This window comes from Staurois parvus, unplaced genomic scaffold, assembly GCF_062004578.1.
Source record: "Staurois parvus isolate SC_StPar_1 unplaced genomic scaffold, SC_StPar_1.0 ptg000287l, whole genome shotgun sequence".
In the NCBI taxonomy this organism is placed as follows: domain Eukaryota; kingdom Metazoa; phylum Chordata; class Amphibia; order Anura; family Ranidae; genus Staurois; species Staurois parvus.
In genome coordinates this window covers 4,104,951-4,122,075 of record NW_028318083.1, presented here as the reverse complement: position 1 = coordinate 4,122,075, position 17,125 = coordinate 4,104,951, and the positions used below count along the sequence as shown (strand labels likewise).

Sequence of the window (17,125 nt, the reverse complement as noted above, 5' to 3'; positions counted from 1 at the left end):
GGAGGGGGTAGTGGTACAGGAGGAAGTGGCTGTGGGGGATGGAGTGGTAGGAGGAATGAAGGAGAGCGGCAGTTAGGTGAGGGTGGGGTAGGCTTCCCTGAAGAGGTGGGTTTTCAGGGAGCGCCTGAAGGTGAGGAGGGAAGGTGACAGTCTGATGGATTGGGGTAGTGAGTTCCAGAGGATGGGGGAGGACCTGGAGAAGTCTTGCAGACGTGCGTGGGAGGAGGAGACCAGGGGGCAAGATAGAAGGAGGTCCTGTGAAGAGCGAAGGGTACAGGTAGGGTGATACCTGGGAATCAGGTTGGTGAGGTAGTTAGGGGCAGTATTGTGAACGGCTTTGTAGGTCAGAGTGAGTAGTTTGAATTTGATGCATTGGGCAACAGGGAGCCAGTGGAGGGATAGGCAGAGGGGGGTGGCAGAGGTGGAGCGGTTGGTGAGGTGGAGGAGTCTAGCCGCTGAGTTCAGGATGGTCTGAAGCGGGGAGAGCCTGCACTGGGGTAGGCCGGTGAGGAGGGAGTTGCAGTAGTCCAGGTGTGAGATAATCAGGGAGTGTACGAGTAGTTTAGTGGTGTCTGGGGTAAGGAAGGTGCGTATCTTGGCGATGCATATTTAACTCATTTGCCGTTATTATATCCAATTTTAGTTTCGCTCAGGCATTTTTTGCAGAGTCAGCAAGTCGTTGTAAATTATATCACTGCTAGAAGTATTCACACAACCCATCAATGGGCTATCCTAAGACCGCTTATGTAAAAGCCTTAGAAGAGATACACGGTCACAGCATTTATATTGACTGAAGGAATGCAGAGCGTTCTCTAACACTTGGTGAAAAAAGTTTTCTTGAGGAACTCGTCAGACCACCAGGACACCTGTTGCTCATCAGTGGCGTAAATGGTTTACAGGGTCACTACTGAAGAGAAAAGCCATTAAATTCATTCTGCTGTAAAAGCACTGTTTGAAATGTAGTCAGTGTTTTTATGAACACTATTCTTCCCTGCTGTTAATAATAGTATGTGCAAGCACAGGACTGTACTTTTTATTTTAAACATATAAAAAAACATACAGACAACAGACGCCCACGCAGGGTCAAAGCCCAACCAAGTGTACATAAAACGACAACAGTGCAAAACAACCCTAGGGAGAGAAACAAAAATAAGGGAGGGGGGACAGTACTGTACTTTAAGCCCTGGTTCACATATATGCAGCCGCATTTTGCGCAGGTATGAGAGCCCATTCATTTGAATGGACTCCTGTGCCCATTGACACACAGGGAAGAAGTCCCTGCACGTCTTCTGAATACACAGCCTGCACGGGAACCTCGGTTTCTGGTTTCCAGTGCGGGGGGCGTGCCATTAGAACTAATGGCACCTGCCCGTGGGTCCGCATTCCTCTGTGCGGGTGGTGCGGCTGCACGGATTTTCGTGTGGATCCGCAGCCACACCACCCGCACAGATGTGAACCTGGCCTTAATGTATAAAGTGCAGGACTCCAAGTGCATTTTTAGCATTACAAATGAGAAACAGCGTTCAGGTAGATCTAGTTAAGGCTGGCCATAGACAGAGCAAATTTAGTTCCTGCAACCATCTCCTCCCAACCCTCCATCAACCTTCCCTCATCAACACAGACAGTGTTCACAGGGATATCCCTCCCGTGGAGCCGTTTTACTCTCCCGGCGAGGGAAGCCGACCCCACCAGGAGAACACAGTGATTATTGCTAGCGCCTATAACAGCCGCTAGCAATAATCACATGTAAAATCCAGCAGGCTGGTAGTACCCAAGTTGATCGATCGATCAACTTGGGTATATTCAACCTGCCCATACATGGTTCAAATCTCGGCCAGTTCCTGCTGAACCAGCTGAGATTCGAACCATCTATGGCCGGCTTACCTGTGGGCCACTAAGTTATCAACTTGCTGTTGCAGGTCCATGTTTATAGGTTATGTTGCTTACTGAGAGGCCACAAAATATATAATGTTGGCCATAATGCAAATATTATGTTGCAGATGATCTAACTGTCCTACAACCATTTGTTCACAGCTGACATTACCTAGTAACATCCCATTAGCTTTAAAGAACAGTACTCCTATTTTTCCCACTTAGAGCATCCAAACTGTTCCAACCAATCCTATCTGCTTTGCAGCAGAGGTTATTTGTTGTGATTGTTCTTGAAACCCTTATCCCAAAATAAATGACATTACATTTGTATCAATTAGAATCATTATAATCCATAAAAGGTGTAGTTTCACCTCCAACCAATCCTATCTGCTTTGCGGCAGAGAATATTTGTTGTGATTGTTTTTGAAATCCTTATCCCAAAATAAATTACATTACATTTGTATCAATTAGAATCATTAGATGACCTGTCCAACCACCTCCTGTGTATGGCTGACATAGCAGCAAAGGTTCAGTATGAGTGTGGTCAGACAATATATTTATTACATTATATTCAAAACTATTACACTGCAATGAAGTCAACAGTATCCATACTAAAGATATTTTTTTTTCTGGATTTACAAGCCATCAAAGGTGTAGTTTGAACTCCTGAAGCCATAATATCTGTTAAAGCCGATCAGCAGCTTTTAGGGAAGTTTAAAGTATTGCTAATGGCTTGTTTTTAGTTTTTTTTTTTTTTTTAAATAAATTGAAATACGTAGCTGTACTTACTGTATGTACCTTCACTATGCAAGGATATTGCACAGAGCGGCCCCTTACCTCCTCTTCTGTGGTCCTCCACTGGCACTGTCTGCTCCTCCCCTCTGGAGTGTGGCCCCATAGCAAGCCGCTTGCTATGGGGGCACATGTGTTGGCTTACTCCCGAGTCAGGCTGTGTGCGTCCATAGACACACACAGTGCGGCTTGGCCATGCCACCCCCCCCCCCACCTTCCTTACTGGATTTGATTGATAGCACTCCCATTGCTAACAATCTGTCCTATGAAAGCAGGGAGAGAGACCAGCACTGCTGCAGACAGGCACAGTTCTGGATCAATGTAGGGCTCAGGTAAGTATTTGGGGGGCAGATAGTTGAGGCTTTTTTACCGTAATGCATTAAGGTAAAAAAAGTTTTGACTTTAGAACCACTTTAAATTGGTTAAAATAAACTATTACTTTCACTTCTAAATGTGCCCGCTGTGTGCACTGTGTGAACCCTATGTGTCCTCAGCTACATACAGTATACAGCACTGTGTTGCGGCAGAGGGAAAAGAACTTCATGTCCTGCTGCCAGAATAAAATCGAATTGGGACAAACGCTTCTCAGCAATTCACATTCTGTGAATACATGGCAGAGTCAGAGATCCTGATGCTATCCACCCTCCTCTCTGCCTCATCCAATCAGAGGAAGCTTTGTATTCATTTACAGAATACAAAGCTCCCTGTGAATAGCTGACCTTCAATCTGCCACGATTTTCCTCCCGGGAGTAGGTGGGACGTTCCCATCCCATTTCTGGAACACAGTGCTGTTTAGTGTATAAATCTGAGGCTACATACATACAGCGCACACTGTGGGCACGTCTAGTAGTGAAGAAAATAGTTCATTTAGACCAGCTTGGTCCAAATAAATGATGTAAACTTCACTAAAAGCTGAAGACCAGTTTTATACACGTCACTTTTTATGCGCTTGCTTATTGTGTTGCCAAAATCTTGTTTTTCGTGATATTATTTCTGTTTCAGGAATGCTAAAAATAGAGTTATATTTGCATGACACTTCAGACTTCTCGTATGCATGTATTTGTACAGGATTTGTACAAATACACTGGCAGCCCTCCAGCTGTTGCAAAACTACAAGACCCATCATGCCTCTGCCTTTGGGAGTCATGCTTGTAACTGTCAATCTTGCAATGCCTCATGGGACTTGTAGTTTGGCAACAGCTGGAGGGCCGCCAGTTTGACACCTGTGTGTTAATGGAACAGGGGTCAGTTGGTTGCCTCTGAGATTTTGCCACCCTATTCTTTAGCCTTTCAATAAATCGAGGCCTTGGAATCATCAGACTACAGGCAAGTACAACAGCAGCAACAGAGTCCTAAATCCTATTTGTAGTGGAAGGCTCTTCCCGGCGGGGGGCAGGGGTGTTGTTGGTCAATATCAGCAATGTCAGGCTCACTCTGCGGGAGGGGGAAGGGAGGTGGAGTTGGTCGGTGTCCGTGGGGGGCAATTTTTTTGATGCCTAGGGCAGCACAAAACCTAAATACACCACTGTGTGTATGTATGAATATGAGTTAGGGACTTTAGATTGTACGCTCCTCAGGGGCGGGACTGATGTGAATGTACAATATATATGTAAAGCGCTGCGTAAACTGACGGCGTTATATAAGTACCTGAAATAAATAAATATTTGTGGCCTTATTATTATACAGGATTTATATAGCGCCAACAGTTTGCGCAGTGCTTTACAGTATAAAGGAAGACAATACAGCAACAATACAAATTCAAAGCAAGAGGATTAGTAGGGCCTGATCCTGGGAGCTTATAATCTAATAGTTAAATAGCAAAGCCAGCAGGATACTCCAGCTACTGATTGGTGGGTTTCTTCAGTGATCTGGGAGTGCGTGGATCAGAGTGAAATGCATTGTCTTACTATCTGCTAATATACATTGTTCAAAGTACTCACGGACAAACTGGATTAAAGTATAACTGCGGCTTCCCATTAAGAAGAAATATGTGCTTAATTATAAGTAAATTTGCACGTACAGTTTTCTCTTAGTGTCCCTGCAAAGGCCTACCAATACCTAAGGATCCTGCCAGTGATCCTCTCTCTCCTCTCCTTTAGGTGCACCCTGAAAACCCATCTCTTCAGGGAAGCCTACCCCACCCCCTGCTAACTTGCCGACCTCCTCCACTCTTCCTACCACTCCATCCCCCACAGCTATCTCCTCCTGTGCCACCATTCCCTCCCTCCTAGATTGTAAGCTCCAAGGAGCAGGGCCCTCAATCCCCTCATGTTTTGCATTGTATTGGTATTGTTCTGTCACATGTTCTGTCCCCCTTTGTAATGTACAGCGCTCAGCGAACTATTGGCGCTTTATAAATACTGTATAATAATAATAATAATAATAATAATAATGCAGCTTCCAGTGATGATGTGGCAACGATGCTGCACTGCTTCTGAATTCAGAGCAGAGTTGTCACTTTCAGGTTGTGCCTGCTTGCACTGCCGTGTGATGAAATAATGTTGTAAGGGACATGACCATCGTCATTACCCAAGATACTGCTTAGGGCTCATGTACACGGTACATTTTGAAAACACTTCTGAACGATAGAAACTGACTGCTGGAAAACGTAGGTTAAAAAACGTCTGTTTAGCCGTGTTTGCATACCGTGTTTTATGCGCGTTTATGTTTAGAAGCGTTTTTTAAAGATAACATCAGGAGACCTTCCAGAATGCACTGAAAAACAGTACAAAATTAACTATTTCAGACATTTTGAGAGAAATAGAGAGCAGAAGCAGAGAGAGCAGTAGGTGTTGAGATGACCTGTCTTTTCTGGTTGTATTCACTATGGATCCCATCATGAGCATAATGCAGCACGTTCTACTATTGTTTCCTTCACGCAAAACCTGGAACTGACTGCACTGGTGTACCGGGTCCATTGGAATACATGGAAAACACTTTGCATACATTTGTGATGATGAAAAAAAGGCTCTGGACAGCATCTGGACATGGAACAGTTAAAAAACGCTTCTAAACGCAAACTCTTATAAACACGGTTAGCCGTATTTACAAGCGTTTTGGTGTTTGAAACACTGATAAAATCTGCTCCTGAACGCAAGTTTTGCGCATTCAAAAAAACGACTGTAAACGACTATGTGTACATGGACACATAGGAAAACATTAGGGAGAGTTCAGGGGCTGCTGAAAAAAATGCTCAAACAGCTCCTGAACGTCAGTTTATCAGCTGCAGTGTACATGAGCCCTTATTCACAGTCTGTAGCTTGTCAATCAGCACCTGACCACATTCAGTCTGGCCCACTGCTTTCTAGATTGACCGCTCTGATTCTGTTGCTGAAACCCTCCCAATGTGAGCTGCAACGTCTGGGCGGGGGAGCGTGTGAGACATAATGGAGGAGGATTTGGCTCAGTCAAGAACTGTAAAGGAAAGTTTTTGTTTAATGTATGGGGCTTGTGCATCACATAGTAACTGGATTTGATACTGGTTTACAATGTCATACAGGAGCCTTAGTTGTACTTTCGATATCGCCTTCAGCTCATTTTACATCATGACTTTTTTTGGCAGATTGTATATATAGAAATGACCTCACTGTGATTTATGTTATGATCTGCTGTTTCCACTACATAATCACTAAAATGTTTTAAACGGACGTGCTTTATGTTTCAGGGAAAAGAAGAATTTGAACGTCACCAGAGAGAGCTTTTAGAAAAGGAAAATATTATCAAGCACGGAAAACCACAACTGGAACAACATCAGGTACGCAGTTTCCCCTTTCTTTTCATTGACCGTTATTTTTAGAGATGACAGAGGAGATCATGTTTTTCATTATCTGTGTTGCAGCTGAGTCAGTTCCAGCAGCTGGAGCAAGAGATTACCACACCGATGGAAAATGATATCTCAAAGTGGAAGTCACCTCAAAGTGCCCCGGCTGGAAACAGTACCCTGACTCCTCAAGATAAGCAGCTGCTGTCCTTCTACTCTGACCAATGTGAGAGACTCTTCATCTCCCTCCTCAACTCCATCGACGCCTTCTTCAACTGCATGAGCACGTCACAGCCCCCCAGGATTTTTGTTGCTCACAGCAAGTTTGTCATCCTGAGCGCCCACAAACTGGTATTTATTGGCGACACTCTGTCAAGACAAGTATCCACAAAGGAAATCTGCAACAGACTGATGAATTCAAGCAACCAGTTGTGTGAACTGCTTAAAAGTATTGTGATGGCCACAAAGATGGCCGCTTTGAACTATCCAAGTTCTGCTTCATTGCAGGAAATGGTGGACCGCGTGACAGAACTTTCCAACCAGGCGCAGCTTTTTAAACTTTCTTTAGCTCAGATGGCATCCTTATGAGATTCTCTGTATCAATTATAGCTGTATATATTTATATTGTCTATGACTAGAGATTCAGAGTTTTTTTTCTTGTAAATATTAACATTATATTTTTGTAGATTTTTGTATTGTGTAAAAACAGAACAAATGTGGCATTCTGGCTTGGCCATAACATTAGAACAAATATAATGCTCTTTAATGTACAATGAAATATTACATGCTGATGTTCCCCCCACATAAGCACCTTACGCGATGTAAAAAAGACATTGAAAAAAAAACGTTACATCCCTATACTTCTGTGAATGTACGGAAATAGCAAATTACTTTACAAAGCACCAACACCATTTGACCATCTAGATCGGGGTCTCCAAGCTTTCTAAACAATGGGCCAGTTCACTGATCTTTGAACTTTAGGGGGGCCAGACTGTGGCCAATGTAGTAAAAAATGCCCCAGTGTCGGTGGGAGTAAGCAATGCCCCATCATTGGTTTCAGTGGGAGTAATAGTGCCCCATTGTTGGTATCAGTGGAAGGAATAGTGCTCTATTGTTGGTATCAGTGGGAATAATAGTGCCCCATTGTTGATATCAGTGAGAGGAATATCACCCCATCATTGGTGTCAGTGGAAGGAATAGTGCTCTATTCGGGGTATCAGTGGAAGGAATAGTGCTCTATTGGTGATATCAGTGGAAGGAATAGTGCTCTATTGGTGGTATCAGTGGAAGGAATAGTGCTCTATTGGTGGTATCAGTGGAAGGAATAGTGCTCTATTGGTGGTATCAGTGGAAGGAATAGTGCTCTATTGGTGGTATCAGTGGAAGGAATAGTGCTCTATTGGTGGTATCAGTGGAAGGAATAGTGCTCTATTGGTGGTATCAGTGGAAGGAATAGTGCTCTATTGGTGGTATCAGTGGAAGGAATAGTGCTCTATTGGTGGTATCAGTGGAAGAAATAGCGCTCTATTGTTGGTATCAGTGGGAATAATAGTGCCCCATTGTTGATATCATTGATAGGAATATCACCCCATCATTGGTATCAATGGAAGGAATAGTGCTCTATTGGTGGTATCAGTGGAAGAAATAGTGCTCTATTGGTAGTATCAGTGGAAGGAATAGTGCTCTATTGGTGGTATCAGTGGAAGGAATAGTGCTCTATTGGTGGTATCAGTGGAAGGAATACTGCTCTATTGGTGGTATCAGTGGAAGGAACACTGCTCTATTGGTGGTATCAGTGGAAGGAATACTGCTCTATTGGTGGTATCAGTGGAATGAATACTGCTCTATTGGTGGTATCAGTGGAAGGAATACTGCTCTATTGGTGGTATCAGTGGAAGGAATACTGCTCTATTGGTGGTATCAGTGGAATGAATACTGCTCTATTGGTGGTATCAGTGGAAGAAATAGCGCTCTATTGTTGGTATCAGTGGGAATAATAGTGCCCCATTGTTGATATCATTGATAGGAATATCACCCCATCGTTGGTGTCAGTGGTAGGAATGGTGCAAAGGACCACATCAGGCCCCAAGGTCACAGTTTGGAAACCACTGATCTAGATGTTAGCTGACTATCTATATGTTAGTTGACCATTGCAGGAAACAATACTGACTTTCCTATAGTTGCTATTTTTCTGTTCTATGAATAATTTCACAAAATCCATTTTCCCAGTTAAGCCAATAGTTTTGTCCAGGTGGCCTTTTTTGCTGAAATAATATGATGTAAATAAGGTAGTATACAGTATCTTTTAGGAAAGATGTCACCTCTTATCAAGGTAAAAGGGAAGAAAGATGAATTCTAACTGGCCAGTATTGGTTACTGAACTGTCCACATTGCTATCAACTTTATTAAAGTCCGACTTTTCTCAAACTTTTTTCAAGTTTTGTAGCATATGTGGAAGGAGTAAAACTGAAAATTCTTTAAGGGTTTTTATGCCTTTGGAGTCCCAGTTGGGCAGATTTCTTCTCACTTCTTGTCACCCTGCTATCAGGACAGGAAGTCAAATGAAATCTCACCAACAGAGACAAACCGCATTGAAAACACTTTTCAGTAGAGTGGAGAAGGTTTAGAACTTGTGTCAGGTTCTTATTCTGGTCAGTGTCCTCATTTAAGAGATTGATGCTGACTTCCTAGCCTAGTGACACCATGCCAAGACAGTACATGTAGATCTCACCAGCACACCATTAAAAATTAGCATCAACAATGCGTTCATCACCATAGAGAAAGTGGTGTTTCTGTGCAACTAAGGACCCCTTCCTCGGCTATACAATGCCTCTGGTCACTGTCTGTCTGGGGAAGGTGGTCCTCATTGGCCCCAAAACATTGTTTTCTCTATGATGGTGAAGAAATGTCTTGACTATCTATATGTTAGTTGACCATTGCAGGAAGCCATTCTGACTTTCCTATAGTTGCTATTTTTCTGTTCTATGAATAAATTCACAAGATCCATTTTCTCAGTTAAGCCAATAGTTTTGTCCATATTTATATTTAATGGTGTGCCGATGAGATCTTTTTATTTGAACTCATTTTTGGGACATCGCGATCTGTCTGCAAAACCCGTGATATCTTGGATCTATGGCTGTAAGGACAGCCTTGGAATTCATAAACCTACAAAATCTTCTTGACACAGACATCAATAAAAACGTGACAAAGGTTTAAACCCTTCCCCACTCTATGCAAAACAAAACAAAAATCTATATAGGCTGGGTTTACCTTTAAAGGTCACAATACCTGACTACTTTTGAAAGTGAAGACAGTGTCATAACTTATATTAATGTTTATTGGATCACTTTTGTACCACAGTTATGTCTGTGAGGTAAATATTTAAACATTTTTATGTAAAAAATAAAATGCAAAACTCCATTTTGCCGAATGAAAATCACAGTTTACTGGTGGTATTACTTTCCTATTAGGCCTCAGGCATACTGGGCATTTAGCCCTGGAGCAGGCAAAAGGTGCACCATCCAGTCCCACTGCCCGCAAGCTGAAAAATTCTGAGAGGCTGAAAGCTGCTATGACTGGACGGTGCACCAAGTGCTACTAACATTTAGGGCAGTATGTTCCCAGGGTTGCTTGGAACGCAAGCAACCTTCGTTCTGGATGTGACTAGGATAGGTCCGATACACCTGTTGCCTCTGCCTACTGTAAAACTGCCCTCCATTTCCACCCCCTATTTCCTTAAAGACACCAGCACCCAAAATGGAGTAAATGGACGAATCGGCCTTTTAGTAACCAAAACCATAAATAACAAGAAAAAACATCCACAGTTATAAACAATCCAGCTCCAAGAACAGTTGCAGCTCCTTGACGACACCTCCTCACACCATTTTGAGTCCGTGGTACCATTAAGCTAGGGTCTATCCCCGGCCGCCACACACCGCCTCGGGGACTATACTAACTCACCACAGACCCCTACCAATCTTCCCTGGTCTGTCTAAGCTGAATCAGACCAACCTGAGATGGATCCCACCGTTTTTATTTTATTTTTTTATTTCAGGTACTTATATAGCGCTGTCAATTTACGCAGCTCTTTTACATAAAAATAAAACAAAATGAATGAGCGCGACTTAATAAGTAAGGAAAAAACTTAATAAAAAGCTGCCAGCATAAAAGGTATACCTCAGCACCTCAGTAACAAAATTCAAAATATTAAGTATGCAGCGCTAAATAATAATATAGGGGACAAGAATAAATATAAACAGATATTCATCAAATGTGAATCAGTCCCAAAAAGTAATGAAATAGTCCTCCACTCCCTGGTCTGGTGAGACCGTATGCCTTTAGCAATGAATACTCCACCAGGTAATAGTACAGTAATGTGCTTACCAGAAGTACATACAAACTGCGTGTTGTATGTAAATAATCTGTGAAGGCATCAGGGTCTGGTCACTGGTATGATGTCATCAGGTACAGTGGTGGCCCCTCAAGAACGATGTCGGTCCTGCTTATGGTCCTCATCAGACTCACCAGAGGGTCCAACGCCGTCACAGCTCCAGAGGTAACTCCACCTTAAAGGGGCTCGTATAATAACGAGCCAGGAAGGCAAAATGGTGCAATAGTGTAATATTGTCTTTATTAATAGAATCCAAATAGGTACAAGAAAGGCACTCACATTAAATATCATGGCTTCAAATCTGTTCCATAGGTGTATGGTCACAAAAGCGTCACAATGAGGAATTCCCCTGACATGTTTTGTGGAGACAGCACGTTCTCAAAGGTCTTTTACATATAGTACGTTCACATCAGTCCCTAACCCTCAAGGGGCGTACAATCTAAGGTCCCTAACTCACATTCATATACAAGGGCCAATTTAGACAGGATCCAATTAACCTACCAGCATGTCTTTGGAGTGTGGGAGGAAACCAGAGTACCCACGCAGGCACAGGGAGAACATGCAAACTCCAGGCAGGAGGTGCCGTGGCTGGGATTCGAACCAACGACCCTAGTACTGCCAGGCGGAAGTGCTAACCATTTAGCCACTGTGCTGCCCATTTTACCAATCTACCAAGTTTTAGACCCCAACCGCACCCCACCTCCTCCAATTTATGCAAACCCAATTACTAGGGTGAGAGAGAGAGACGTTCCACTGACTATTTCCAGCTTGCAAGTGACGCCGTTCACTCCACCCCACCAACTACTCTCTCTTCAGCTCCTTCCATCACTCCATCCACTCCTTCAATCCAGTAAGTGTGCTCAAATTTTCATATATAAACAGCTACATTAACCCTATCCTGCCAGGTTTTCTTCCACCCTGTCATGTATGCCCTGTGCTTATTTTCTTCTTTCAAATCTCCAGACATGTCTTTCTTGACCGGGCACATACTGCCCTAAACATTTTATAGCATTTGAAAAGCATATGTAAGCTCACTTCTTAAAAATGACTGGTGCCCCTTTAAGGCCACAATCTGGCCACACATACCATTCATCATGGTGCGCTGTGCATGCCACTTTATTGCTGACTTGATTTTATTTATGTATGTGTGTAGGTGGTAGAAGTGTGGGACATCTCTCCCTTTTTGCAAGCTCATGGAAGGTTCAGCTTATGATCTTGCACGTTGACCAATGCATTCAGAAAATGCTCCCGGCCCTGGGTTGCATTACCCTGGAATACCATTTAACTTTTGGGTAAATGATAGCAGGCTCAATCACCCACTGAGTTTTAGGCTCCATGCACACTAGCGTTTAAGCTCCTAGAAGCTGTAATTGGCATTTCCTTTTCTGCTTCTTGAAGCTAAATAGTGTTATCCTATGTATCCATGTGCACTATTTTAGGCTAGTAGCATTTTTCAAGCTTTAGTTTTCTAGATTTTGAGAGCGTTTTTCCATCAGAAAAAACTGCTAAACCCTCCTAAATGCTACTAAAATGCTCCTAACAGCTTTTTACTAGCTTTTTTTTCCCTGCTGTACATGTAAAAATGCTAATGAATTGCTAACACTCATAAATGTTACTAAGAAACGCTATTACCAGTGGTTTTTATCCAGCATTTTTTTAGCTTAAAAAAACACTAGTGTGCACGGAGCCTTAGTGTCTTTTCCCAAAGCCACCAATTTGCTTAGAAAGGGAAGACTGGTAGTCTAATGTAAAAATGAGTTGGAACTGTCACCACACACTCATGTCTGTATGTAGCGCTACCCCCGCAAGGCTGCTTGTCCCCAGTAGTAGCCCTGACCTTGCAAGCCTCCCAACACCTCTGACACTCTGGGTTCAGACATATTTCAGAAGTATAGAATAATATTGCAAAAGGCACAATTCTTTAGTAACGCCTCTATATTAGGCTTGTTCAAAAGAGAAGTCTACAGGAATAATGGGTTTAGGATATACAACCCCAGTTAATGCACTAAAGCATAAAACTGGTAAAATAGCAATTAGCAATGTTTAACAGGTTATACGGTCATGAGCCCTGTAGTAAGCTTTAGCTATTTCATTACAACACCAGCAAGAGGGGGAAGAAAAGGCTTGATGACTTATTAGCTACCTGTGTGCCACCGGCACTGCAACAGGGTATGCAGAAAATTATGTAAACATACTCTGGCATAAATAGATATAAATACTCTAAGTTGAATAACAATGGCCTTAGAAGAGAAAAGGTCCCTTTAACTAGAGATTGCAACTTGAGTCCTGTGATGTTTAAAGTTCCTGATATGGTGGTATCCGCTGTCTTCTGCTAGCAATGGTGGGGCCCATAAGTGTTAATGAATGCTAGTAATTCAATTAAATTAAACATAAGCCATGGCACTGCTCAAACAAAAGTCTCCTGGTAATTAATGGCGTAAAGGTGTCTGCATGCAGTGTTGCTAGAGTGATGACAGAAGGAGGTTGGGCATCCGCCTGCTCACCAATCCTGTGGATAGCATGGTCTCTTGGGAATGAGAGTTCTTGCCTAGGCTCTTGGCTGTTTGCAGGGAAGTGCAAAGTTACCACCTGACAAGCCTGTCAGTGTGGTGAGCAGAGATGTCTGTGTGAAGATCGGACAGTGACGGTCCCAATACAGAGAAGCTAATGCAATCCTGCTGTGGTGATCGGCATCACCACTGTGCTGAATTGATATGTAGTGTCCCGCAGCAGTAGGCTAGCAATCTGTCTGTGGAGGAGAATGGCAGCCCCATGTGTTAAGATCTGAATCCCACACCAAGAGAGCCAGCCAGTTCCTTGCTGTAGAACAGGGGTATCAAACTGGTGGCCCTCCAGCTGTTGAGAAACTACAAGTCCCATCATGCCTCTGCCTTTGGGAGTCATGCTTGCAACTGTCAATCTTGCAATGGCTCATGGGACTTGTAGTTTGGCAACAGCTGGAGGTCCGCCAGTTTGACACCCATGCTGTAGAATATATCTGCTTTCTCAGCAGTATTCTCGTTTTCCAGCTCTCTGGTATTTGTAGTTTAATCAGCACTCAGGAATACAGGATGTATTGGCTGTAGGACTACAGGTCCCAAGAGCCTCTGTTGTCAGAAAAACTGAATCCATTCAGCTAATAGGAAGTGATGTAGCAGTCCCAGTACTGGGCACTAGGGGGAAAAGGATTAATCATAGTCTCATCTGTAAATGTCCCTGAATGGCATAATGATATAGCCGGCACCTGGCTACATGTACATGTTGAGATATCTTGACCTAATGGCGAGCACTGACATCTTTTCAATAAATCCCAAAACAGAACAGGAAAGAAGAGTAACAACCAACACAGTACCATTCTAAAATGAACAATTCAATTCCTGAAACATGTAAAAATAGTGAAAACACCTCATCTGCTCCATTACCTATTTCAAAAGCACATTTTCCCCAAAAAGTACAACCTAAGCTGACTGTATATGATATGCAAATGTTCAGCTTTGGTAGGTAGGCATCTAACCCCCCCTTCCTCCCGGTTGTTGTAGGTCGGAAGCAATGACATGACTGACGCAGGAAATGCAGATGTGTCATTCGCATGCATACTTCAACTTTTCTATGCTGTCCAAGAGGCATTTATGGTGGCACATTCTGTAAACTTGGGATTTCAACAGGTAGTAACAAATCCCCTAAAATAAAAGGTGTTAATTAAATGAAACAACAAACATAAATATCTTTGAGAAATATTAGGCTGTGGCCTTTTTATTGGGTTTAAAAGCTCATAAATACATTTTTCAGTTACCTTATATAACCACTTGGCTACCGGGTACTTTTACTCCCTTCCTGCCACGCCTAATTTCCAGCTTTCAGTGCTGCGGCACTTTGAATGACAATTGCGCCGTCGTGCAACACTGTACCCATATGAAATTTTTAATTATTTTTTTTCACACAAATAAGAGGTTTATTTTGGTGGTATTATTCACCACTGGGTGTTTTATTTTTGCTAAGCAAATGAAAAAATACTGAAAATTTGCACTGATAGGCAGCGTTGATGGGCACTGACGAGGCATCACTGATGGGCACTGATAGGCTGCAAATACCACCGAAAGAAAGCTCTATTTGTAGGTGAAAAAAAGGACATAGATTTCATCTACATCGTTGCATGACCGCGCAATTGTCAGTTAAAGTAATGCAGCGCCGTATTGCAACAAATAGCCTGGTCAGGAAGGGGGGTAAATCCTCTGGCGGGCAAGTGGTTAAGGGAATTCCTTGGGGAGCCCCAGGTCACCAGAACTAATGTTCCTACTGGAAGATTTCCTCTCTATTACTATTCTGGGGACAACCTAAAATTTGGGATTTTCTTTTACTTTCACTTTGAAGGATAAACAGGACAAATAGAGAAGGTGAATCTCCCTAACAGGGGCACGGACAGCAATTATTATTATTATTATACAGTATTTATAAAGCGCCAATAGTTCGCTCAGCGCTGTACATTACAAAGGGGGACTGAACATGTGACAGAACAACAACAATACAATGCAAAACATGAGGGGATCGAGGGCCCTGCTCTTTCAAGCTTACAATCTAGGAGGGAGGTGATGGTGGCACAGGAGGAGATAGCTGTGGGGGATGGGGTGGTAGGAAGAGTGGAGGAGGTCGGCAAGTTAGCAGGGGGTGGGGTAGGCTTCCCTAAAGAGGTGGGTTTTCAGGGTGTGCCTAAAGGAGAGGAGAGTAGGTGATAATCTGATGGGTTGGGGCAGGGAGTTCCAGAGGATGGGTGACACCCTGGAGAAGTCCTGGAGGCGGGCATGGAAGGAGGAGACCAGGGTACTAGAGAGAAGGAGGTCTTGTGAGGAGCAGAGTGTGCGTGCTGGGCGGTACTTGAATATTAGGTCGGTGATGTAATTTGGGGCAGTATGGTGGACGGCTTTGTACGTCAGTGTCAGGATTTTGAATTTGATCCGTTGCGCAATCGGAAGTCAGTGGAGGGATTGGCAGAGGGGGGTGGCGGAAATGGAGCCGTTGGAAAGGTGAATGAGTCTGGCAGCCGTATTCAGGATCGACTGAAGCGGGGATAGCCAGCGGCGAGGCAGGCCAGTAAGGAGGGAGTTACAGTAATCGAGTCGTGATATGATGATGGAGTGCAATAAAAGTTAACAGGTGTTCTAATCCATAATATATATATATATATATATATATATATATATAAATATGTGCAGCGCTGAAGAAAATGATGATCAATAAATATATATCCGCTGCTAACTATTATCATAAACAATAAAAGGTATAAAAGTGCGCTCCAAGGCGCTAAAAACGGTGATGTGAAACAACGTCCCAACTTGACGTCATAAAGTGCATATAGTGATATAGAATAATTCCAAGTTCAAATAGCAATAAAAAGGTGAAATTCCATGACTGCAGTGGCTGTAAAATGAGTGTAGAGTGCACTAACCAGAGAGCGCAATCTAATGCGCATTTTAGTAAATCAAAACCAACTCCTGGTTATCTGGATCTGGGAAAATGGAACACTGGGGGTCATCTGGCAAGGGTCAGCAAGGCAGGTAACACACCGTATCGATATCCAGGCTCCAGAGACACACTCTCCAAACAGCAGGGGGAACCATTTGTGTAGGTACATGCAGAGTCACAAGGATTCACCTTAGAGGGGGGGCTCATAACAAACAAGCCAGAGAAAAGAATCTCCAATAGTGTAGTACTTTATTATAAGGATCCTCCAGGGTGCGCACTCTCAGCACATATGTTTTTTTTAATAGAACGCAAATGTGCGGCCGCCCGGCGTCTAGGCTTAGACACCGGGAGGCCGCATATTTGCGTTCGACCGTCGCCAAGAGGTTAAACTGTTACTAAACCCAGGACCCTGCATTCACTATATCTGGTCTCCCACAGTACACACAACATGGAAATGCAATTATTTTAGTAAATATAAACTGCTAAATACCTTTTCTAATCAGCAGTATATAGCAGTCTTGTGACTTCTATCAGTGTCCAGCAGGGCACTGGTTACAGCTTGTAGGAGGAGTTTTCCCTAGGAGGATGGAAATCCCCTGACCTCTGTCTAGGAAGTGCTGATTGGCCCTGTGCTGATCACATGCACTCTCCCAAGAAAAAAAACAAACCTCTCTAGCAGTACACATCAAACTGAGCATGTGCAAAAAGTCTAGGGTTAAGTCTGTCTTATCAGCGTGGACATTTGAACAAGAGGAGGGGCAGAGAAGTCAGGATCAAACAGCCTTTTTACACAATGCAGAGGATTAACCCCTTAGGTTCCACAGTGAGTATAACAAGCATGCTTTACTGCA

The 17,125-nt window shown here is 43.2% G+C and overlaps 1 protein-coding gene and 1 long non-coding RNA gene across 2 annotated transcripts in view; one reads left to right on the top strand and one right to left on the bottom strand.

Annotated features, from left to right (window-relative positions):
• NEDD9 (neural precursor cell expressed, developmentally down-regulated 9) overlaps positions 1-9,860 on the top strand; it is a 72,531-nt gene extending 62,671 nt beyond the window's left edge. Inside the window, exons 6-7 of the mRNA XM_089682191.1 lie at positions 6,329-6,418; positions 6,503-9,860. Of these exons, the coding sequence (XP_089538317.1) occupies positions 6,329-6,418; positions 6,503-7,012 (600 nt within the window). The 3' untranslated portion in view covers positions 7,013-9,860. The remainder of the gene's footprint in view (positions 1-6,328; positions 6,419-6,502) is intronic.
• The window catches only part of LOC149458333 (uncharacterized), a 65,516-nt gene that overhangs the window by 20,346 nt on the left and 28,045 nt on the right, over positions 1-17,125 (bottom strand). The gene's annotated exons all lie outside the window — the stretch shown is intronic.